Source organism: Macaca mulatta, chromosome 16, assembly GCF_049350105.2.
Source record: "Macaca mulatta isolate MMU2019108-1 chromosome 16, T2T-MMU8v2.0, whole genome shotgun sequence".
In the NCBI taxonomy this organism is placed as follows: domain Eukaryota; kingdom Metazoa; phylum Chordata; class Mammalia; order Primates; family Cercopithecidae; genus Macaca; species Macaca mulatta.
The window spans coordinates 72,413,443-72,439,436 of record NC_133421.1 but is presented as its reverse complement, the minus strand read 5'-3'; the positions used below and the strand labels follow the sequence as shown (position 1 = coordinate 72,439,436).

Here is a 25,994-nt window from a genome sequence, read left to right as displayed (position 1 = left end):
CACATTAGATCCTGGGCTGGACCAGGGGTGCATGGCTTCCATGGAGGAGGGAGGCTCACATGACATCGAAGCCCAATACCCTGCCCAACTGTGCAACATCCCCACGGACATCCTGAACTATGGCGGGTTTCCCTCTACCGGCCACCTTCCACTTTTCACACCCTCCTCCCTCCTCCCCAACAGCCCCTCCATCCCATCCAGGCCAAACTGCTTTCCTCCCACAGCTCAAAGCGCTTGTGCCTAAAACCTACACACACAGCCCCAGTGGATGCGCTGTTGCTGTCACAGGCCACCCTTTGTAGAGCAGTGGCGGGCTTCCCACACCAGTCATTTCCAGAGATGCTTTTCTCCCCGCTTCAAATCTCTGTGTTGCGGACTGTGTATCCTGTGTTTTAGGAAGACATTAAACCACACTCTGTCAGGGAATGAGTGGAGAGGTGGGACTGTCCCTCCACCTACTAAATGCAGGGGGTGGTGGGGAAGGAGACTGTCACCTTTCCCGCGGTTTTGCTGATCCCCCAGACTCCGCCCCCGGGGTGGGGGCGGGGTGGGGGTAATGCGGGCTGGGTGGAAGCCAGCCCCTGGGGTTCTCTGGGAAGGCAAATGCTGGCGCGCGCTGGCCTTCCCCTTCGCAATGTCATGGTGGCCTGATGGCTTTTGACTTCAGACCAAAGCATCACAATATTTTCGGCCAGTCCTCCCCCAGGCCCCCCTTGCCGGAAGAACTGGAGAGCGGCCGCGGGACAGCAAGCAGCGATGGCTCTCGCCTCCAACCTCTGCTCCGGGCAGCGCCCAGCCCTTTCCTCTCACTGGCTCTTCCTCACCGGGGGTCACCAGGCCTGGATCCCCAGAGGCGGAGCATCCCAGGGACGGTCACACCTTTCTCCCCCAACCCAGTGCCCAGGATCTGGGGCTCCCAGATCCACCTGCCCTTGGAGTTCCGAGTCTTCTCTGCTTCTGCTCCCCGAGGGGCACCCCTGCCCCCGCCATCGTGCGCCCCCAACTCCACGGAGTGCCCCTCCCCAAGCCGCCATTCGCCCTCAATCTGCGGTACTCCCCTCCCCTCGCCACCGTTAACCCCTTCCTCCACGGAGCACCCCTCCCCCCGACATCCTGCACCCCCTCAAGGGACGCCACTTCCTCCGTCACCGTGCGCCCCCCTCTCCACCGGGCGCCCCTCCCTCCACCGCCGTGCGCCTCTCAATCTGTGGCGCGCCCCGCTCCGCCGCCTCCCAGCCCAGCTAGACAAATGCCCGGTGTGCGTGGCCGCTGCCCCCGGCGCCGTCTGCGAGCCCGCAGCCAAAATAAACAGCCCAAGAGCCACTTCCTTCCCTGTGGGGGGAGCTTTCACGACGGCTGGCTCCAGTAGCGGCAGGAAGTGGCTTTCTGGGCCAGCACGATCCAACCTCATTGACCAGGCCGCTAAGGGCAGAATTCGGGAATGGGACCCGGACCGCGGGGGCTGAAGCAGAGCCTCGCCATGCCCACGCGATCTCTCGTGCCCTCGCGGGGACCCCATCGCCGACAGCGGCCACCACTCCATAACGCAGGTCCGGAAAGCCTCTGCCGAGCCACACCTCCGTGCGGAGGTGTCGTGCGCCTGTCCCTTCTTAAAATCGTGGACAGGTTAGGACCTCCGTGCGGGGGTGTCGTGCGCCTGTCCCTTCTTAAAATCATGGACAGGTTAGGACCTCCGTGCGGGGGTGTCGTGCGCCTGTCCCTTCTTAAAATCATGGACAGGTTAGGACTGCGCGCCTGGCTGATTGAGGACGAACCAGTGAGTGAGTGAGTGGCTTTATTAGGAAGCACTCACAGGAATTTGGGGGAAAGCACTTTTTTAAAATGTGGTTTTGACAGTGTCTACAAGGTGTGTGTGGGAGGAGTAACCGAAAGCTGAAATATTACAGGTGCCGCTCCAGTTCATTGCAGAGTCAACAAAAATGAAAATCTTTGGACCTTTCTGTAATTCACAATTTTCCATAGCGAAAATTTATGTTTTCTGAATTAAAAAAAAAAAAAAAACAACTTAGATACCCCCACACATATAAAAGAAATGTGTAGAGAAATGTATTCAACCGGAATTATTAGTTCATGAGAAACTGAGGTTTAAAATATTAACAGGTAGGGCGCAGTGGCTCATGCCTTTAGTTCCAGCATTTTGGGAAGCCGAGGCAGGTGGATCACTTAAGGCCAGGAGTTCAAGACCAGCCTGGCCAACATGGTGAAACTCCCATCTCTAATAAAAATACAAAAACTGGCCGGGCGCGGTGGCTCAAGCCTGTAATCCCAGCACTTTGGGAGGCCGAGACGGGCAGATCACGAGGTCAGGAGATCGAGACCATCCTGGCTAACACAGTGAAACCCCGTCTCTACTAAAAATACAAAAACTTAGCCGGGCTAGGTGGCAGGCGCCTGTCGTCTCAGCTACTCGGGAGGCTGAGGCAGGAGAATGGCATGAACCCGGGAGGCGGAGCTTGCAGTGAGCTGAGATCCGGCCACTGCACTCCAGCCTGGGTGACAGAGCGAGACTCCGTCTCAAAAAAAAAAAAAAAAAAAAATACAAAAATTTGCCAGGTGTGGTGGTGGGTGTGGTGGTGCACGCTGGAGGAGACTGAGGCAGGAGAATCGCTTGAACCCAGGAGGAGGAGGTTACAGTGAGCCCAGATCACACCACTGCACTCTAGCTTGGGGGACAGAGTGAGACTCCGTCTCCATGAAAAAGAAAAAAAAATTAACATTGCATTCAATTTCTTGGTAATGGTCTTTCAAGTAACACTTGACAAAAAAGGTAGAGATTCCCAACAACCTGCACTGGAGGTCCTCACTGGCCAAGCACCCACTGAGGACCCAGGCTCTGCCCCTGGCCTCTCCATGCCCTGGACCTTTGCTTGCCATGAGTCTGAGCTTGTGAAAGATGTCTGTCGGTTGGGCGCAGTGGCTCACACCTGTAATCCCAGCACTTTGGGACGCTGAGGCGGGCGGATCATGAGCTCAAGAGATGGAGATCATTCTGGCCAACATGGTGAAACACCATCTCTACTAAAAGTACAAAAATTAGCTGGGCGTGGTGGCGCTCGCCTGTAGTCCCAGCTACTCAGGAGGCTGAGGCAGGAGAATTGCTTGAACCCGGGAGGCGGAGGTTGCAGTGAGCCGAGATTGCACCACTGCACTCCAGCCTGGCGACAGAGTGAGACTCCGTCTCAAAATAAAAAAAAAAAAAAGATGTTTGTCAAATGACAGAATGACCATGAATGGGGGGATCTTAGAATTCATCTTGCCAATCCTTTAGAATGGGGAAACTGAACACAGAAAGATTAGGTGACTTGCCTAGGGATGTTCAAGGAACCCGGACCACGGCCTTTTTATTAGGTCTAAACCTCATCAGAGTCCTAAACTGGCACTATGCCAGTATTTGCTTCTCTAGGCAAACCATATCATTTACGTCAATACCGAGAATGAAATGGCAAGTTAGTGATCATTACACCAGCACCACAAGCATGAACCAGGCCTGCCCTCGGCAAACCGGGACCTGTGGTCACCCTGCGCTTGTGAAAAGAGACACAAAGAATGCCAGGCATTAACCATGCGCTTCCAGGCACCAGACACTGGGTTCCAAGGCTTTTCATTAATCCTTATAACAACCCTCAGCTGTAGGTAAAATTCTGATCTGCACTCAACAGATAAGGAAACTGAGGTATTAAATAACTAAGAGATTAACATCTTGATAACACAGTTAATAAGGGGAAGAGCTGGGAAGGATGGCCAGGCAGGCTTATTTCAGAACGGACTCCAGCTAGCCTCCGTATTTTAAATTATAGCCCACAGGCAAGCTGTGTTTGGCTTCAGGGTGTGTGAGAGAGATTACACATAAAAATGTGAATTTCCAGTTGGAGGCAGCATGCCTGCAGGGCGTCAGCCACAACAGCTGGTGCAGCTGCCCACCTGGAAGGGGTGTGGGCTCACCAGCTTGCCACAGTCTCCACCCATCCCTTTTGTGCCCCTACCACACACACACACTGAAGTGGAATGAGAGTGGCCATATATAGTATCATGCTTGTACACTTGTTTTTCTGAGTGGCAAAGCATTCTTCAGTATCCTAGTGTCTATTAAGAATGACGGCCAAGCATGGTGGATCATGCCTGTAATCCAGCATTTTGGGAGGCTAAGGCAGGCAGATCACTTGAGGCCATGAGTTCGAGGCCAGACTGGCCAACATGGTGAGACACCTTCTCTACTAAAAATACAAAACTTAGCCGGGCGTGGTGGCGTGTGCCTGTAGTCCCAGCTACTCAGGAGGCTGAGGCAGGAGAATCACTTGAACCCTGGAGGCGGAGGTTGCAGTGAGCTGAGATAGTGGCACTCCAACCTCGGCGACAGAGTGACACTCTTGGCTCAAAAAAATTTTTAAATTAAAAAAAAAAAAGAATGACAAGAGGGCTACATCTATTTCAAAATAAAACAAAACAAAAAATGTGCGTATTGGTGGAGTGGGCTCTGCTGCCCTGCAGACATGACTGATGTCAAATGACACTGTGACGTGCTGCATAGGAGGCATGAGACACGTTTGAAACACAGCACAATATGACTGAGAAATCAAGGCACGTTTCCTAATGAGCTGTTGCTCCACCCATTGGCGATTCCCTGCCCTCCTGACGTGGCAACATTCAAGGATCACTTGTTTGGTTCTAAAAGCAAAGCACAGCACTCTTTTTGAGACAGAGTCTCTCTCTGTTGCCCAGGCTGGATTGCAGTGATGAAATTTCGGCTCACTGCAACCTCCACCTCCTGGGTTCAAGGGATTCTCCTGCCTCAGTCACCCAAGTAGCTGGGATCACAGGCGCCCACCACCATGCCCGGCTAATTTTTGTACTTTTAGTAGAGACAGGGTTTTGCCACGTTGGCCAGATTGGTCTTGAACTCCTGACCTCAGGTGATCCACCCACCTTGGCCTCCCAAAGTGCTGGGATTACAGGCATGAGCCACCACACCCAAATGGCACTCTTTAAAGTCAAGTGAGTTTAGGCCAGGCGCGGTGACTCAAGCCTGTAATCCCAGCACTTTGGGAGGCCGAGGTGGGCGGATCACGAGGTCAGGAGATCGAGACCATCCTGGCAAACACGATGAAACCCCGTCTCTACTAAAAAATACAAAAAAACTAGCCGGGCGAGGTGGCGGACGCCTGTAGTCCCAGCTACTCGGGAGGCTGAGGCAGGAGAATGGCGTAAACCTGGGAGGCGGAGCTTGCAGTGAGCTGAGATCCGGCCACTGCACTCCAGCCTGGGCGACAGAGCGAGACTCCGTCTCAAAAAAAAAAAAAAAAAAAAAAAAAAAAAAGTCAAGTGAGTTTAGAATCGTTCTTGCTTGGGAACCTTCAAGATCTCCCTTTAAAATTCTAGCCAAAGATTAAACACTTGCCAACTTCTGCGATGACAGATCAGCCAGGCCTTGCCCCCACCTCCAGGAGGCACCATGGTGGAGGGTTTGGGAGGGCACCTCTAGAATCTGGACCTACCCAGGTTCACACCTCTGCTTGGATGCTTGCACCCTGGGATTGGCTGCCTCATTTCCACGAGCCTCGATTTGGGAAGGACACGAATAAGACCTGTCTCGTGGGTTTCTGGGAAGACAAAGGGAGAGAAGGCTTCCTGTCCCTCTGTACCCAGGGAGCACGGAGTAATGGAAGGCCATTACTGCTTTTGATATTTAAGCAAGAGCCTCTGCCCAGTTTTGGGCAGTGAGCTCAAGAATCTGTTTGTGTTTCACAGCAGAGAGCCTGGGAACCAGGCTTAGCAGACAGTGCAATCTGGATAAGAAGAAACGATAAGAGGAAATACGGCCAAGGACTCCAGTGTGTAAGCTGCTCTTCAGAAGAATTAAAAGAAAAATAAACCCACGGTCCAGATGCAAAGTCCTCTCCCGACCCCAATTCCCATGCGTGCCCAATCCCTTGCAACCACCATTTGTTGCTGTCTTTGAACTCTGGACCCCTCCTCAGGTCTCCCAGGAGGGAGATGCAAGAAGAAGAGGAGGGTGTGTCAGGGAAAAGTACGGGCTCTCTGGAAGGGCCAGGGCAGATCGGGTGTGTGCTCTTTCAGCCACATTCTGGTTCTGCAGAAATAAACTCCAAGGGCAGCTGTAAAGGGAAAATGAGGTCACTCGCAACGCAGCTGGAAGGGAAAGTGTGGAAAGAGGTGGGGCAGCGTCCACACCCCTTGGCCTGGCAGACACTGGGACAGGAGGAGTTGGCCTGGGACCCTCGCTAGGACCCTCGTGCAGTCACGCAACCTCCGCCTCCCGGGTTCAAGCGATTCTCCTGTCTCAGCCTCCCGAGTAGCTGGGATTACAGGCGTGTGCCATCACACCCAGCTAATTTTTGTATTTTTAGTAGAGACGCGGTTTCACCGTGTTGGCCAGGCTGGTCTCGAACTCCTGACCTCAAGTGATCCGCCCACCTGGGCCTCTCAAAGTGCTGGGATTACAGGCGTGAGCCACCATGCCCGGCCTGTTCTTCCCTCTCTAATATCAATAAAAAATTAATGGGGTTGTGAAGAGAACTCAGGCTCTAGATTCAAAGCTGGGTTTGAGTCTCGGTTCCTGAGCGAGTCATTGACCCCTGCACTCTCGGTGTCCTCCTCTGGTCAGTGGAGAAAACACTCCTCATGTCCACTGCATAGACCAACTACTGAGCACTGAGCAGGTACGCTGAGCAGGTACGCTGAGCAGGTACGCTGAGCAGGCACCTTGTACTGCCCACAGGGTGGTTGGCAGGGCTGGCTGAGATCATGGATGGGATGGTCTCACCTTACAGCTCCTCACAAAGGGAGCCCATGGGTGTAGTCGCCCCAGTGGGGCAACCTTTTTGCTGAAAAAATTGGCAGCATCTATCAAAAACCTTTAAAAGAACGAACACTTTGACCCCAGATTTCATTTCCTAGGAATTTAACTTAAGGAAAGAATTAAGAATGTATACAAAGATTTAGCTACACAGCATTATTTATAAGAGCAATGATGGGGGAGCAACTAATGTCCAACAATCTAGTGTTGACTAAGTAAATGGAAATGTATTCATCTAATGGAATACTATGCACACAACAGAAACATATAAAGAGTATTTAGACACAGAAACACTTTGGGAGGCCGAGGCGGGTGGATCATCTGAGGTCAGGAGTTCGAGACCAGCCTGACAAACATAGTGAAACCTCTTCTCTACCAAAAAGACAAAAAATCAGCCAGGCATGGTGGCATGCGCCTGTAATGCCAGCTACTCAGGAGGCTGAGGGAATCACTTGAACCCAGGAGGTGGAGATTGCAGTGAGCTGAGATCACACCACTACATCCCAGCATGGGCAATAGAACAAGACTCTGTCTCAAAAAAAAAAAAAAAAAGCAAAAATGAATATATAGTATAACTTCATTTTTATTTTCTTTTAAATCAAGTAATGTCTAGAAAGACGCTTTTGCATTCTTATTCTTAAAGGTGGGTGTCGAAATCGCCTGGGGAGCTTATTGACAATGCCAGTATGTGGGCCCTAGAGCAGGTCTACTGAACTAGAATCTTGGAGTGACGGAATATCTAGATTGTAAACAAGAGTCCCAAGCAATTCTGGGGTACACCAGGGTTCCAGAAGAACTGTACATACCCAGGTGTTAATAGTGGTTATGACTGACTTATGAGATCACTGTTGATTTTTATTTTCTTCTCTTCGTATTTTCTACAATTAATGTATTTGGTAATTAAAAAGAGATGGAGGATATATGTGTGCATCTGTCCTTTGTTTCAAACATAACCCTGCAGGACTTGAGCTCATATATGCAGAGTTGGACACTAAACCCAGCACATTTGGAGAGGATGAGCAAAGGAGTAAACCAAACAAGATCTTTCTGGGAGAGCCTCTAGATGGGTAAGACCAACCACCCGATCCTGGTGCCAAGGGGCAGACACTGCTGACAATGAAGAAGTGGGTACCTTCAGAGGCATCAAGTTGGCATAGGTCAAAAGCCACCTTTTCCCCCTCACAGGGATCCACATTAGACTTCAGGTCTGAGCAAGGAGTCTGTGTGCTACGATGCACACAGTGACACTTCTATCAGTGAAAATGAGAAATGACCTGCCCAGCATGGTTTCATCGCATCTATAAACCCAGAACTTTGGGGCTGAGGCGGGAGGATTGCTTGAGCCCAAGAGTTCAAGACCAGCCTGGGCAACATAATGAGACCCTGTCTCTTAAAAAAAAGAGAGAGGGACAGAAGAATGACCTACATGTCCAATAGGGGATAAGTTATGGTTCATTCACACAACAGAATCCTATGTAGCCAACAGAAGTGTTGGGCAGAAATACATTGATGACATATTGCTGAATGAAAAAAGAACATTATGAAACAACATGAAAGCATCTCTATCAAGTTTTATACAGCGAAAGCCGGGTGCGGTGGCTCACGCCTGTAATCCCAGCACTTTGGGAGGCCGAGGCAGGTGGATTGCTTGAGCTCAGGAGTTTGCGACCAGTCTGGGCAACATGGCAAAACCCCATCTCTACATAAAATACAGAAAAAAAAAATTCGCTGCTGTTGGTGGTGCACACCTGTGGTCTTGCTTACTCAGGAGTCTGAGATGGGAGGATTGCTTGAGCCCAGAAGATTGAGGCTGCAGTGAGCCAAGATCATGCCACTGCACTCCAGCCTGGGCAGCAGAGCAAGACTCCATCTCAAAAATATATATATACACTCACACATATTATATATATAAAATATATATAGTGTGTATATAAATAATATCTCCAGCCTGGGCGACAGAGCAAGACTCCGTCTCAAAAAAAAAAAATATATATATATATATAGTATATACACACATGTATAATAGTGTATATATACACACACATTATATATATGTGTGTATATATACTATATTTTGAGATGAATGTATATAATGTTTCTAGAGGACCATTCAAAGGAACCAGACCTGGCATTCCTTGCTCATGTGATCCTGTCTCTTAGCCTCTCGGGCTCAATTTCTTTATCTGTGAAATGCAGGAATGTGAAGGTTTAAAATATGGGCTATATGGAATTATCTGATGCTGACCCTGGCTTACTTTACGTAAATGTAAATTTACTTACTTTATGTAAATTTACTATCAATAAATGATAATGGGGTCTCCCATTTCTCATTTGTTGCACAAACAACATTATATGGAAACATTATAGTTTCTAAAAAGAAGGAAGCCTTCCAAAGGCCAATCCCCTAACTTACTGGCACCCTTCAGAGTTGCATTCGGGTCACTTACCAGGTACTGTCATTTCATGTTCATAGAATTTTGTGTCCCGTTGTTCTTCGAAAAGCAAACGTGTACGACAGCGTTTGAACCCTCCACCCCCGCCTCTTCTGTGAACACTTGTCTAAGTCATAAAGAGGAGAAAACTCGCGATAGCGGGCTATTAATGCAGACAGCACCAGGTGGTTCCCTGCAGACACAGAACCAGCTCCAGCTGGTGCCCCTTGAGAGTCTCTCGCAGAATCTCGGAGGCTGATCCTCGCCCGCAAGCACAAGCGATCCTATGCCCTGGCCTAAGTCCCAAAGGAGGATCTGCGGGCTGTGCTGGAAAACACCACCAGAGGGCCCCCTTACCCTCCCAGGGAGGCTCTGACTGGCTGTGAGGAGTCACATGCTCATCCTTGGACCAATGACAGGAGGGTACTGGGAACAGGACGTGAGTGCTGCTGGGATCACGTGACTGATCACAGGCAAAAGATGCCCATTGCCACTCCATGGCCCAAGATACCAACATGTTTATTTTTTACTTTTCCTTTTTGTAAAGATGGGGTCTTGCTATGTTGCCCAAAGTGGTCTTCAACTCCTGGCCTCCCAAAGTGCTGGGATTACAGGTGTGAGCCACGGCATCCCGGCTCCAGACATGTTTTTTTTATTTTTCCAGATGGAGTCTTTCTCTGTTGTCCAGGGTGGAGAACACTGGCACAATCTCAGGCCACTGCAACCTCCATCTTCTGGGTTCAAACAGTTCTCCTGCCTCAGCCTCATGAATAGCTGGGATTACAGGTGCCCATCACCACACCTGGCTAATTTTTGTATTTTTAGAAGAGATGGGGTTTCGCCATGTTGGCCAGGCTGGTCTCAAACTCCTGACCTCAAGTGATCCACTTTCCTCAGCCTCCCAAAGTGCTGGGATTACAGACAGGAGTCACCACACCCAGCCTCCAGACATGTTTAAAACAGAAAAATTTCATCTACAATCACCCCCTGTTAAATAATATATTATGTAGTATATAGCATAGTACGTAAAAGAATCTCTTTTAATTTTGCTGTGATTTTTCTACCAATTTTATCTATACATCCAAAATATTTCCATTCATATATATACACACATGTAATACACGTATATAAACATAAATATACATGCACATATCCACACGCAAACATTTTTGGATCTTTTTTCACTTAATATTTCAGCAAAGGAATTTTTCTGTCCTTAAAAATATTCGTAAAAATCAACTTAATGATTGTATATTATTCCATGATATTACGTTTCATTTCATCATTTCCTAGCTATTACTTTTACTTACAAACATAATTTCCTAATTCTAATGTTATGTTTAACATATAATTATGTCAATCTTTCCTGGCACTGTTGTGAGAGGTGAAATTGTTTTGCTAGTGATTTTAAACATTTTCCATTGGCTTATTAGACACAGGCATTTCCTCTTGGTGAACTCTGTTCAGATCTTTTACAGTCTTATCTATTTTGACCATAATTGCCTTAAAACTATTGCAGGTTCCTGCGTTTTTCTCATGCTTTTATATGAGCTAGTAGCCATGTTTGTTATAGATCCCTTCCCTGTTTGTTGTTCTTTTTAAATTTTATTTGAAACCCTCACTGGTCACTGAGTACCCTTCTCCCACACTAAAGGTAACCACTCTTCTGACTACAAACAGCACAGATGCGTTGTACCTTTTATTTTGGTGTTTTGTTTTTTTTTAGATGGAGTTTCACTCTTGTCACCCAGCTGGAGTACAATAGCGTGATCTCAGTTCACTGCAACCTCCACTTCCCAGGTTCAAGTGATTCTCTTGCCTCAGTTTCCTCAGTAACGTGAGATTACAGGCACCTGCCACCATGCCCAGCTAATTTTTGTATTTTTAGTAGAGACGGGGTTTCATCACGCTGGCCAGGCTGGTCTCGAACTCCTGACCTCAGGTGATCCACCTGCCTTGGCCTCCCAAAGTGCTGGGATTACAGGCGTGAGCAACTGCACCTGGCTATTTTGGTGTTTTCTATACATTGGGTCATACGGTATGAAGTAGCGTCTGGCTCAGTTTGTGAACTCCATCCATGCTGTGGCATGCAACTGGAGCTTGTTCATTCTCATCGCTAATATTCAATTTTGTGAAGCTGCCACAATTCAATCTATTGTTGGTGGGCATTTGGGTGGTTTTCAGTTTGGCACTAGTTTTTAGTTTTTGGCTATTATGAATAAGGCTACTATGAACAACTTTTCTTTTTTAAGACTATGGTTAAAATTCCTTAGGTTATCTGCTAAATACAAAGGGGAGGCCAGGCGCGGTGGTTCACGCATGTAATCTCAGCACTTTAGGAGGCCGAGGCAGGTGGATCACTTGAGCTCAGGGGTTCGCAACCCGCCTGGCCAACATAGTGGAACTCCGTCTCTACTAAAAATACAAAAATTAGCCAGGCATGGTGGCAGGCACCTGTAATCCCAGCTACTTGGGAGGATGAGGCAGAATAATTGCTTGAACGTGGGAGGTGGAGGTTGCAGTGAGCCGAGATCGCACTGCTGCAGTCCAGCCTGGGTGACAGAGTGAGACTTCGTCTCAGAAAAAGGGAAAGGGTACTTTTTTAGTGGAGAGATCTGGTAGACACCAGCTGAAACAAATGGTCAAAGTCAGCGTAAGGGAACAAACTGACATTGGTGTGATGGAATGGAAGGACACAACATCACCCGTGAATTCCCTTTCCAAAAACGTTTAATATGAATCCAGGAACGAGTAAACAATCAGACAAATTTAGACCGTGGGACGTTTTACAAAACAACTGGCCTGGGATCCTCAAAAATGCAATGCCATAAAAGACAACAAGGCTAAGCAACTATTCTAGATTAAGGGAGATTAAAGAGACATGATACCTAATTGAATCCTGAATTTTAAAACAGCTATAGGCCAGGCACGGTGGCTCACGCCTGTAATCCCAGTACTTTGGGAGGCCGAGGCGGGCGGATCACAAAGTCAGGAGATCGAGACCATCCTGGCTAACACGTGAAACCCCGTCTCCACTAAAAAAAAAAAACAAAAAATTAGCCAGGCATGGTGGCGGGTGCCTGTAGTCCCAGCTACTCAGGAGGCTGAGGCAGGAGAATGGCGGGAACCTGGGAGGTGGAGCTTGCAGTGAGCCGAGATCGCGCCTCTGCCCTCCAGCCTGGGGGACAGAGCAAGACTCTGTCTTAAAAAAAAAAAAAAAAAAACAGCTATAAAGCACATTATTGGGACAAATGGAGAAATCCGAACATGGACTGGACTGTATATGAGAAAAAAAATTTGCATCGGCTCTATTTCTTGGGTGTGAGTGGATATTATGGTTACATAGTAGCATGTCTTTTAGTTGTTACAAGTATTTAGGTGTGAAATGTCATGTCTACAACTAACTTTTCAAGTTTCACCAAACAGACCCAACACACACACACACACACACACACACAGAGTGAGGTAAGCAAATGTGGCAAAATGTTAACAAGTGGTGCTTCTAGGTGAAGAGTATATGGGTGCCCACTGTATTATTTTTTCAATTTTTCCCGTGGTTTGAGAGAGTATTGTACCATATGCAGTCCTCTAGGACCTTTTCTCCCCACTCAACATTATGTCTCTAATATTCACCCATGTTGTTGCAAATAGCTGGGGTCCATTCATTCACTACCGTGTTACATTTCATTGTGTCTACTCTATAATTTATCCATATTTCTTTCCAAGTAGGTTTTTTGTTTTTGCTATTATAAACAGTGCTTCCAAGCTGTTTGCAAATCATCAATGCCCTTACATACTTAGACCCTTCAGGAATGAGGTGAAGTTTTTATGGGGTAATACCAGAATCCCCTTTCTTTGGGGACCAAGATGACTGCAAAGCTGCTTCCTCTTGAGTCCTTCCATTCAGCCAGGCTAGTTTGTCTGGGAGTCATTCTCCCCACTGTCAGACAGGTTCCTGTTCCTAGGTCTAAGGTTTTAGAGCAGTCGATTGCCTCCATCTTTCTTTTCTTTTTTTCTTTTGAGATGAAGTCTCCGTCTGTTGCCCAGGCTGGAGTGCAATGGCGCCATCTCAGCTCACTGCACCCTCCACCTTCCGGATCCACCCACCTCGGCCTCCCAAAGTGCTGAGATTACAGGCATGAGCCATCGCCCCCAGCTCATCTTTCTCTTAATGAACTTAAAAATTGCACCTACAGGCCAGGCACGGTGACTTACGCCTGTAACTCCAGCACTTTGAGAGGCTGAGGTGGATCACTTGAGGCCAGGAGTTTGAGACCAGCCTGGGCAACATTGTGAAACCCCGGCTCTACTAAAAATACAAAAATTAGCAAGACCTTGTTGCTATAAAAAAAAAAAAAAAAAAAAAAAAAAAAGGAAAAAGAAAATTAGGCCAGGCATGGTGGCTCACGCCTGTAATCCCAGCACTTTGGGAGGCTGAGGCAGGCGGATCATGAGGTCAGGAGATCGAGACCATCCTGGCTAACACAGTGAAACCCCAACTCTACTAAAAAAAAAAAAATTAGCCAGGCTTGGCGGTGGGCGCCTGTAGTCCCACTACCAGGGAGGCTGAGGCAGGAGAATGGTGTGAACCCGGGAGGCAGAGCTTACAGTGAGCCGAGATCACGCCACTGCACTCCAGCCTGGGCGACAGAGCGAGACTCTGTCTCAAAAAAAAGAAAAAGAAAAAAGAAAAAAAAGAATCATTAGCCATGTATTTGTCACTTAAAGTTATGTAAATCATCCATCATGTGGTTTCCAATTTCTTTTGCTACTAAAGGCTGTGGCTCAAGCATATAGTCCCAACTCAGGCGGCTTAGGCGGGAGAATTGCTTAAGCTCTGCCAATACTAGCTTTTCTGTTTTTGCTAGTTTAAAAAGAAAGCTAATTTCCCTCATTTCTAGCGATCTTTGCACTTTGTTTATTTATTTATTTGAGACAAAGTCTCACTCTGTTGCCTAAGCTGGAGTGCAGTGGCACAATCTCAGCTCACCACAACCTCTGCCTCCTGGGTTCAAGTGATTCTCCTGCCTCAGCAGCCCCCACTCCGCCCCGCCCAAGTAGCTGGGATTGCAGGCATGCGCCACCACGCCCGGCTCCTTTTTGTATTTTTAGTAGAGATGGGGTTTCACCGTGTTGGCCAGGATGATCTCAAATTCCTGGCCTCAGGTGATCCGCCTGCCTCAGCCTCCCAAAGTGCTGGGATTACAGGCATGAGCCACTGCGCCCGGCCCAATCCTTGCACTTTCTAGGTGAAAGCTTGCTATCTGAATTTCCTCAAGTGTAATCAACTATAAACTGAAATTAAAGTTTCTAATTGTAATCCAGGTGTCCTCATAACATTTGTTTTTATTTTGCTTTTGAGACAGAGAGAGTCTTCTCACTTTTTCACGGAGGCTGGAGTGCAGTGGCACGATCTCAGCTCACTGCAACCTCTGCCTCTGGGGTTAAGAGTTCAAGACCAGCCTCAACCTCCCAAGTAGCTGGGATTACAGGTGCCCACCGCCACCCCTGGCTAATTTTTTTCTTTTTTCTTTTTTTTTTTTTTGAGACAGGGTGTCACTTTGTCACACAGGCTGGAGTGCAATGGCACCACCTCGGCTGACTGCAACCTCTACCTCCCAGGTTCAAGCAATACTCCTACCTCAGCCTCCTAAGTAGCTGGGATTACAGGCACATGCCACCACGCCCAACTAATTTTTGTATTTTTAGTAGAGACAGCATTTCACCATGTTGTCCAGGCTAGTCTCCAACTCCTGACCTCGTGATCTGCCCACCTTGGCCTCCCAAAGTGCTGGGATTACAGGCGTGAGCCACTGTGCCCGACCATCCTCATAACATTTAAAAGTAAAAATTCCTTTTCCTATTAGTGTGTTTTTTCTGGTGTGTCTCACATTAACTTCTTATAACAGTTTAAATCCACTTCTGGAATTTTTTTCTAGTACATTGGATGACTTTTTTTTATTTTAATTCAAAACCATATGTTTTTCATGACCACGACATCATGTAAAATTCTAGAAGGGTAACTCTCATTGCCTTACCATAAAAAAAAAGAAAAAAAAAAAAGTTCTTTGGAACACTTGTCTGCTTTCTTTTTTCATTTTCAACAAATATTTACTAAATAATACCAAATGCCAACCTCGAAGCTGCTCACACCTGTAACCCCAATACCTTGAGATTGGGAGGCTGGGGCAGGAGGACCCCTTGAGCCCAGGAGTTCGAGACCAGCCTGGGCAACATAGGAAGACCCCCCCTACTAAAATAGTAGCAACAAAATAGAGTGGTGGCGCTGCCTGTCGTCCCAGCTATTGAGAAGCTAAGGCAGAAGAATTGCTTGAGCCCAGGAGGTTGAGTCTCCCGTGAGTGCCACTGCACTCCAGCCTGGGCAACAGAGCAAGACCCTGTTTCAAACAAACAAGCAAACAAACAAAAACAAATGCCACCGTGGCCAAGGTACTGTGCAGGAACCTGTGCAGCAACAAAAAGGCCCTGCTCTGGAGGTGTTTGAGGGACGACAGCAGTAAAATGCTAGAACAGCTGTGGAAAGAAAGGCTCCTTCCAGCTGAGGCCTTCCAGAAGGCCACAGGTGTGAGCTGGGACTCAGAGACAGCCCCCTGGGAAGCTGGTGCTCCTGGCAGGAAAAAAAGCCTGAGCAGAGTCCCAGTTGGTCAGTACTGAGAGCTATGGGTAATGGCAAGGCGCTCAGCTTGGCTTGCACAAGTGCTGAGAACCTGACCATGGAAGGCCGGGAATTCTTTTTCTTTTCTTTTTTCTTTTTTTTTGAGACAGAATCTTGCTCTGTGACCAAGGCTGGTACAATGGCATGATCTCAGCTCACTGCAACCTCCACCTCCAGGGTTCAAGTTATTCTCCTGCCTCAGCCTCCCGAGCTGCTGGGATTACAGGCATGCACCACTACGCCTGGCTAATTTTTGTATTTTTAGGAGAGATCGGGTTTCACCATGTTGGCCAGAGTAGTCTTGAACCCCTGACCTCAAGTGATCCACCCGCCTCAGCCTCCCAAAGTGCTGACATTACAAGCAGGCACCACCACACCTGGCTAATTTTTGTATTGTTAGTAGAGACGGGGTTTCACCATTTTTTATTTTTGTATTTTTAATGGAGACGGGTTACCATGTTGGCCAGGCTGGTCTTGAACTCCTGACTTCAGGTGATCCGCCTGCCTTGGCCTCCCACAGTGCTGGGATTATAGGCATGAGTCACCGCGCCTGGTGGGAATTCTAAATTCAGAAAGTTTACATTGATTCAAGCTGTCCCTTAGCAGCACTAACATGGCAGCAATGCCAGCCCTGGACTGAGGGTGGAGGGGAGGACCCTGAGGGAGGAAACTGTGGATGTAAATTATATCACAAAGGCCGGGGGAAGAGAGTTTTCAAAAGTGTCCGTCGGTCCAGGTGCAGTGGTTTGTGCCCGTAATCCCAGCACTTTGGGAGGCCAAGGCAGAAGAATCGCATGAGCCCAGTTCAAGGCCAGGTCTGGGCAACATAGTAAGACTCTGTCTTTAATTAAAAAACAACAGGCCGGGCATGGTGGCTCACACCTGTAATTCCAGCACTTTGGGAGGCCAAGGGTGGATCAGAGGTCAGGAGATTGAGACCATCCTGGCTAACACGGTGAAACCCCGTCTGTACTAAAAATACAAAAACAAAATTAGCCCGGCTTGGTGGCGGGCGCCTGTAGTTCCAGCTACTCGGGAGGCTGAGGCGGGAGAATGGCGGGAACCCGGGAGGCGGAGCTTGCAGTGAGCGGAGATTGCAAAACTGCACTCCAGCCTGGGCGACGGAACGAGACTCTAACAAAACAAACAAACAAAAAAACAAACAACAACAACAACAAAAAAAAACAGAAAACAGTCCATTGTAGGGAAGCAATTTTGTTTTGTTTGAACCAAGTACATCCTAACAATGAAATATTGAGCACGTTAATAAGAATGAGGCAGCTCTGTAGACGGCTATGGCAAGATCTCTAAGAATACATAAAATAAAAATTATTTTGCAGAAGAGTTTAAAATATGGGCCTATTTGGGTAAAAGGAGTATTTACGTGTGTGCATATGCATAAAAAATCAGAAGATTACCCAATGAACTACTACTAATCTTCACTAGAGAATCTTGGTTGGGAAGATTACCCATAGAATCTGCTAGTGGTAGACTGGCTTGTGCTAGGGTGTGATCAGTGTAGGGGAGTGGACTTCACATTTTTTCGCACTTACTTGCGTATGGTTTGAATGTTTTCCACTGAGCATGCATTTTTACTTTCCTTTTTTTGAGACAGGGTCTCACTGTGTTGTCCAGGTTGTGCAGTGGTGCAATCATAGCTCACTGCAGCCTCCAACTCCTGGGCTCAAGTAATCTTCCTGCCTCAGCCTCCTGAGTAGCTGAGATTACAGGCATGCACCACTGTGCCCAGCTAATTAAAAAAAAAAAAAAAATTGTAGACATGGGGTCTTGCTATATTGCCCTGGCTGGTCTCAAACTCCCAGCCTCAAGCAATCTCTCCTCCCTTGGCCTCCAAAAGCACAGGGATAACAGGCATGAGCCACTATGCCTGGCCCATTCTTACAAGTGAGGCTAATGAACAGCATCCATGCTGCAAGGTGAGGCTTAAGAAAGGTCACTTAATTTAGTAATTAGGGAGCCTCATTAGTATGACCCTTGGGGGCAGTCCCTTAGACAGTAGGCTAAAGGCAACTAGAGGCAAAAAGGGGAGAAGTATGCCCAACCACCCCAGTGTTCCCTAGTCTGTCTTGGTTTTATTCCAGAGTCCCAGGAAGTTCCTTATCCTTCCCTAAGTGAAGATTAAATAGAGAAGTGTAAGGATGAAGAGGAAGGTGATAAAGAGGATGGCAACAAATTGAGGGGTTTTTGGGGACAGGATCGTTGACGATGGGATTTTTTTTTCTTTGGTGTTTCAATTTACTTTCAGAAAAACTATGATTACTTTCTGGCACTTACAGTAGTTAGCAAAGTGTCACGAAGAAGTAATGCCTCTGACTGAGGCTATTTCTGAAAAAGAAAAAGAAAAAAAGAGTAATAATGAAGTCACGGGTTTAGACCTGCTTCAATTTAAAAAAATAAAATGGGGCTGGGCATGGTGGTGCACATCAGGAAGCTGAGGCAAGAGAATCACTTGAACTCAGGAGGCAGAAGTTGTAGTGAGCCAAGATCGCGCCACTGCACTCCAGCCTGGGTAACAGAGGGAGACTGTCTAAAAAAAAAAAAAAAAAGTTGTGTCAGAGGTGTTTGAACCAGAGCAACTCCATCTTTAATAGGGGCTGGGTAAAATGAGGGTGGGAACTCCTGGGCTGCATTCCCAAGAGGTTAGGCATTCTAAGGCACAGGATGACATAGGAGGTCAGCACAAGACACAGGTCACAAAGACCTTGCCGAAAAAACAGCATGCAGTATAGAAGTCACCCAAATCCCACCAAAACTAAGAGGTGACAAAAGTGACCTCTGAGCCGGGCATGGTGGCTCACACCTGTAATCCTTTGGGAGGCTGAGGTGGGCAGATCATGAGGTCAGGAGTTCAAGACCAGTCTGGTCAACATGGTAAAATCCCATCTCTACTAAAAGTACAAAAATTAGCCAGGTGTGGTGGCACGTGCCTATAGTCCCAGCTACTTGGGAGGCTGAGGCAGGAGAATTGCTTGAACCTAGGAGGCAGAGGTTGCAGTGAGCCGAGGTGGTACCATTGCACTCCAGCCTGGGTGACAGAGTGAAACCCTGTCTCAAAAAAAAAAGAAAAAAAAAATAGGTTGCAGTGAGCCAAGATCATGCCATGGCACTGCAGCCTGGGCAACAGAGTGAGACTTCGTCTCAAAAAAAAAGTGACCTCTGGTCATCCTCACTGCCCATTTTTTATACACTAATTATAATGCACTGGCATGCTAAAAGATACTCCTATTAGTGCCATGACAGTTTACAAATGCCATGGCAATGTCAAGAAGTTACCTTATAGGGTCTAAAAAAGGGAGGACTCCCTTAGTTCTGGGAATTGCCCACCCCTTTCCCAGAAAACTCATGAATAATCCACCCCTTGTTTAGCATATCATCAAGAAGTAACAATTGTATAAGCAGCTGAGCCGTCCATGCTACTTCTCTGCCTATGGAGTAGCCATTCTTTATTCCTTTCCTTTCCTAATAAGCCTGCTTTCACTTTTCCCTATGGATTCGCCTCAAATTCTTCTTACATGAGTTCCCTCTCTTGGTGTCTGGATTGGACCCCCTTTCTGGTAACAGTTGTAGTTAGGATTTCTTTTTTTTTTTTTTTTTGAGACAGGGTCTCATTCTGTCACCCAGGCTGGAACGCGATGATGCAATCACGGCTTACTACAGCCTCAACCTCCTGTGCTCAAGCGATCCTCCCATCTCAGCCTCCCCAGTAGCTGGGACTACAGGCATGAGCCAGGACACCCAGCTAATTTTTTTCTTTTCTTTTTTTTTTTTTTTTTTTGTAGTGACTGGGTTTCATCATGTTGCCCAAGCTGGTCTTAAACTCCTGGCCCTCCTCAGCCTCCCAAAGTGCTGGGATTACAGGCATGGGCCACCGTGTCCAGCAGGATTTTGTACATTGAAGACTGTGTTTTATCATATTTGGAAAATTGATAGTCATAGTCACGTTTTCTCTTCTTCTTTTTTTTTTTTTTTTTTTGAGACAGAGTCTTGCTCTGTCGCCCAGGCTGCAGTGCAGTGGCATGATCATGGCTCACTGCAACCTCTGCCTCCTGGGTTCAAACGATTCTCCTGCCTCAGCCTCCAGAGTAGCTGGGACTACAGCCACCCGCCGCCACGCCTGGCTAATTTTTTGTATTTTTAGTAGAGACAGGGTTTCACCATGTTAGCCAGGATGATCTCCATCTCCTGACCTCAAGATCCGCCCACCTCAGCCTCCCAAAGTGCTGGGATCACAGGCGTGAGCCACCATGCCCGGCCAATTTTTGTATTTTCAGTAGAGACGGGGTTTCACCATGTTGGTCAGGCTGGTCTTGAACTCCTGACCTCAAGCAATCCACCTGCCTCGGCCTCCTAAAGTGCTGGGATTACAGGTGTGAGCCACCTCACCTAGCCTTTCTCTTTTTAATAAAAATAGCAATAATTCAGTATTGTTTGCTAAGGAATTATTCTGTGCCCAGTAGTGTACCAGGCACATATCTCATACATTCAGGATCTCATTTGTATGAAATTCTTATAATACCTCTACAAGAGGTATTGATTTTTCCCATCTTATACATGAAGACACTTGAGCCTCTGACTGAGGTCACATAGCTGGTGAGTGGCATCAATCCTGGTCCCACCTATCCTGTCCCTATCTACATTTCCAGAGGACGGAGGTGGGGATACACTGCCGACCATGCCCACACTCCTGCCTCATCCACAGGGGGAGGGGCCACTTCTCAGCCCCGCACCTGGCTGCCTTCAGGGAAGGCTGGGGAAGGCTCAGGCAGGCTGGCTCTAGTGTTCCCTACACGTGTCCTCCCGAGGTGGCCCCTGGGAAGGAGATAAACAGAGAGGCCACCCATCCGATCTGGGATCTGTCACTGTGGGCCATGTCTGTGTGCTTGTCTCCCGTCTGCTGAGGTCATTCCAAGAGGCAGGGACCAGGCTCCCTCAGTGTCCTCCTAGGATCCATGAGTCTCGAAGGAAGGGTCATTGGAAGGTGGGAAAGAAGAGGGGAGGGGAGGCACGCCAGGCAAAGGGCTAGCGCGTGGGCAGAGGCCTGGAGGTGGAGAAGGCTGGGGCAGGACAGCAGAGCAGAGGCATGGGGGGCCGAGAAAACTAGGAAGAAGTTGGTCCTTCTGCTACCAACAAAAGCCAGAGCAGAATGCACAGTCGGAGAAAGAGAAACCGGGGGAGGGGGAGGCTGAAGGGAGCAGAGTGCAGGTGGAAGGGTCTGCGCTTCGAGAGTGCAGAGCCACGAGGCTGGTGCCTGGTGGCCAGGAGGGCAGGGGGAAGTGCAAGAAAGGAACCAACTGGTAGAATTCCACGAGGGGCCACAGTGTGCACTTGAGGGGTCAACCCAATCTGTTTCCTAAAGGGCTGCAGCTGGTGGACCCCGGCAGTCCCCCAGTGTCACAGGTGCCACTGGACAGCCCTCATCCAGCTGCCGTTTACTGGTACAATCCCTAGCCGAGGAGTGACAGATCTTCAGGGCCCAGGGTGAGCTCCAGGAGCGCATCACCACCCCACTGGCCCACCCCACTGAGATTCACAGGACGCAGGCGTGGGAAAGCGGCCCCTCCCACCTCACATAGGCCTAAACAGGAAGACATGCTTCCTATCAGCAGTGCTCAGGCCCTCCAAGTCCAGGGACTCCCACTGGAGACATGCTGGGGAGGTCTCAAATAAAGTACAGGCCAATGCCATCTCTGCTTCAGCTCTGCAGGGGCTCAGTAGACACCCACTGAATGAATGAATGAATGAATGAATGAATGAATGAACAACCATGTGAATCCTTGACCTCAGGGAAGCTGGAATGCCAGGCTGGGGCACCTTGAGTCACTCACTTATCTATGACTTCTTGGAGGGAGTCCCTCAGAGATCCTGAGGACACTGAAGGCGGCTCGGTCCAGGCCTCCTGGACCCACAAGGAAGTGGGCGACCCAGGCACCCAGACCACTGACATGTGACAGAGGGCTGCTCGCTCCACCCTCCTCCTCAGGAGTCCTCCCGGTGGGACACATCGAGAGGTGTCCTAGAGGGCTTGGAGTTATGGGGGCGGGGGGAACCCACAAGGCAGAATTTTCCAGGCTTTCCTAACACACACACACTGACAGTGCTTCACGCGATGGAAACGCTGTATGGTACTGGAGCGTTCAGGCTCCGTAACCACTCCTGGGTTCGAACCTCACTGGTACCACCTTCTAGTGGTGTGGTGGCACAGCCTTGAGTGACTCCCTTAACATCTTTAACATTTTCACGCCAGGTGTGTACAAGAGTGACACCTGCTCAGAGACAGGAGGTATCCAAGAGCTGCTGCCAGCATAGCACTCGGCACGGCACCCATCACATGCACAGCGCAGCCATGGATGCCATCGCTCCATCCCTCCGGGGTTGTGAACAGTGCAACAGGACTCCTCCTCGATGCTTACACGGATGAGGAACTCAAATGAATATCCGCCTGAGAATTGCATGGCACTTCTGAAATCATCTCATCGGGCCAAGTCACAGTGCCCTGCGTGCATCAGAAGGCCAGGATTTCTCTGGTGTGAAAAATGGGGGCCCAAACCCAGGGTTCTTCCTCCCCTCCGTGCACCCTCACCTTGCCCAGGCAAACCCAGAAGAGAGCCAGGATCCCAGCACCAGACACAGCTCGAGTGGGCACCTCCTGGGCCCTGATGGCTCACAGAAAGCCAGAGGGTTGGAGCAAGGAAAAGTGAGTTTTGCGTGGGGGAACAGTAAGAAGTTTCTGAACCCCACGACTCAGCAGGAGCTGGGCCGGAAGTGTGGGGAGCTGGTCTGGCTGACTCTGGTCAGAGCCCCCAAGCACCCGATGCTTCTGTCCCTGTTCTTCAGGGAGCAGCGACCTTCGCCACAGGAAGATTTCCTGATGGCTCCTCACCCCATGACCTTGAGACTTGATCCCTGGAGCTCCTAGAAGCCCTTTTCCCTGCAACTAGCCCCTCATTCCTCTGCTTGGAAACCTCCAAGCGTCCCCTGGGGTTCCTCACAGCCGGCGTGCAGGTCCCTTCCCCATTCTGGCCTCTCAGACACCTCTTTTACCCAACCTTCTCCTCGGCCCAGCCAGCAAGCTTCCACATCATCCCCAGAAAAGCCCAGCCCGGTGGCCCCTTCCTGCCTCTCTCCAGACAGCCTTGGACACCCTTTGGTCCACATGGTCTCTCCTGCCTCCAGTCTCCAGACAGGAAGCGTCCACACTCCAGCCTTTCACTTACTAGGTGTGTGACCAATGTAAATGATCAGACCCCTCTTAGCTTTCATTTCCTCAACTGCAAAAATGGTCCAACAATAGCCATCTCCTTGGATTGTTATCAGAATGAAATGGGAACTTGCACATGAAGCATTTGGCGTGGCTCTGGGCAGGCAGGCATCCCACCAACGGCATCCTGCCCCCCACGCAGTTCACTGTTCCACGTTTCATTCTCCCACAAGGTATTTTTTCCAGAAGATGCATCTTACACTCTTCTCTACCTTCCCTCCTCCCCAAGAACTTGGCTCAAGGCTGAGCAAACTGAATGCTCCAGAAATGCAGTAATATGGCAACCAACAAAGAGGACTTCTTCCAGTGACAGGCTCCGTGGGCCACTCCACCAAGGTGAAGAGAAGATGGATCCCACCATCACGCACCAAGAAGGCACTGCCGCCTCGCTGTCCCTGCCCCGTGATCTGGGCACACAGGACTCCCCCCATGGTGGTCAGGAAATTTCCCACATGCAGCCCCTGACCTGCCCGGCATAAGCCTCACCCCCAGTAGCACTGGCCTGCCACACCCTACCACCCCCACGCATTTCCTGGGGCCATTTGGTCCCTGGTGCTGGTGAATTCCTCCCAATGACAACGTAATTCACCAGGTACTAAGGGCTGCCAGCTCTTCGGGCAAGGACTTCAGCCCAGAGGCTCTGAACAGGCTTCCCAGGGGAGGGCCCAGTGGAATTTGACAGGGCAGGGGCAGGCGCTCTCTGGGCAGAGGGCACAGCTGGAACCTGCAGCAGCTCCATCCTCCTCCTGCTCAGCTGCTTCTGGAAGACCTCACACTGCCTGCCGCCCAGATCCAAGCCTCCTCAGGGTGTGGTCAATGCAGTGCCACCATGAAGGGGACCTCTGAGGCTACTCATCCCTGGACAGTGCCCCAGGGAGGGCCGGGCACAGAGACCAGGAGGAGAAGGGACACTCCAGACGTCCTTGTCCTCCCTGACCGGGCCTCTCACCAGGCACTTCCAGCCCTTTCTATGAAAAGCTCCAGGGGGAAAGGCCGAGTCAGCACTCTGGCCACAACTCTCTCCCAGGGCCTGGCTTTAAAGTGCGCTCTGGAGCTCTGGGAACGGCCATCCTCTCCAACCCTCCCCGCTGCCTGCCTCCTGAGGCCCTGCACAGACGAGCAGAGGAAGACAGGAGTGCGAGGAGGCAGGGGAACTGCCTGAGGCCGTCCTGCAGTGGGTTAGGGGGTTACCCGGCCTGGTTTCTGTCTGTCCGACATTCAATGCCAGGTGGGTGCAGAACTGCCCCGGGGGCTCTGGTTGGTGTGAATGTGGGTCACCGTGGCCCCCACCTTTCCCATCTGGCAGATACGTGTCTTGTGCCTACGTCACACCAGGCCAAGCCAGCAAGCACGGGCCAGGCTGGAGGCCCCAGACTCTCCAGGGGGCTGTCTGGTCCTTGCACAAAACTGCAGACACTGCACGGACTGTCCCCATCCCCCAATTACACAGCCAGCAGGACCAAGCTGGGCCAGGAATGGGGCTGCAATCACCACCCTCCTGGGCGATTCCCGCGTTCACTCCAGACGCCCCCACCCCCACTCCCCCAGGAAGTGGATCTTTCCTTTTAATGCTCAGATTCTTGGCGCGGGATCTGTCTGCCCCCACACTTCACTGTTACCCCTGAATAAGGAGCAGGAAGAGAATGGCACAGTTTCAGGGTTTTCTGATTTGTGTTTCGTTTTCTTTTGGTTGGGTTTTTAAATCTTTAGCAGCTCTTTTGCCGCTCAAGATCTGTCCCCTCTGGAGGTCCACCAGAGTGCTCAGAGCTGCCCACGCTACACAACATCACAGCACGGCAGCGCCCAGCCTGTCGCTGCGTCCCGGTGGCAGAAGCCTCCTCACAGGGCTGCTGAGCTCACACGGGGCGGATGCCGCGCGCCACAAGCCTCCTCGAAGACTAAGTGTGGAAAAGAAAATATCACCGCCCACGAGATGCAGGGGGCGGGGGGAAGGTGGGGGAAACGAACCCTCGCGGATAGTTGGAAAGCCGTCCTAACGCATCAGTCCTGGGGCAGAGCGAGGAGACCGGGCCCGGGAACTCCCGGACAGAGCCCTGGCTCCCCGGGCGCGCCCTGCAGGTCCCCTGCCAAGGACGGGCCAGCGCCGGGTGGTCCGGGAGCGCCGTGCGCGGGGGTCCTCACGAGCCCACCCGCTTCCTCCGAGGCTGCTGGAGTCCCCCGGGCTCCCCTCCCCCGCCGCCCGCCACATCTGGTTCCACTCAGGTCCTCCCCCACCTCTAGGCGCGCTCCTCCTCCCCTCTCCTCTCCCGCTTTCAGAAAAGCGGAGACGAGTTTTAAAAACCCAGTCACACACACACGCACACGCACACACGCTTCTGGAGAAAAGAGGGGGGAAAAGGAGGGAAAAGTCGAGAGCGGCCCGCGCCCCGGCGCTCCCCCCGCCCGGGCCCCGAAGTTGGCCAAGTTGGCAGCGCCTTACCCGGGAGGGCGGCGTCCCCAGGGGCGCCGGGACGGCCGAAATGCAGGCCCCCGAGGAGCAGGACGCAGCGCAGCAGGTGACGAGACCAAGGCGCGGAGGCCGGCCGGCCGGGCCCCATCCCCGGGCGCAACGCTCAGTGGACGCGGGGACCGAGGGCGCACGGGCGCAACGCGTGGTGGCAGCCCCGAGGCTGGGCTGTGATGACCGCCCGCAAGGGGCTCGCGTCCTCCTCCGGGTCGGGACGAAGTGATGCCTCCCGGGGAGGAGGAGGGAGGAGGCAGCCCGGGCGGAGGGAGGGCGGAGGGAGGAGCGCAGAACCGGGGAGGAGGGTT

The 25,994-nt window shown here is 50.2% G+C and overlaps 1 protein-coding gene across 6 annotated transcripts in view; it reads right to left on the bottom strand.

Moving 5' to 3' along the window:
- MRC2 (mannose receptor C-type 2) overlaps positions 1-25,913 on the bottom strand; it is a 65,642-nt gene extending 39,729 nt beyond the window's left edge. For all 6 annotated transcript variants that reach the window (XR_013407038.1, XM_077972312.1, XM_077972313.1 and 3 more), the window contains exon 1: positions 25,663-25,913. Coding sequence is in view for 5 of the 6 variants with exons in the window: in XM_077972312.1 (XP_077828438.1) it covers positions 25,663-25,780 (118 nt within the window). In the remaining variant the exon portion in view is untranslated. The remainder of the gene's footprint in view (positions 1-25,662) is intronic.
- Positions 25,914-25,994: the final 81 nt, after the last annotated feature.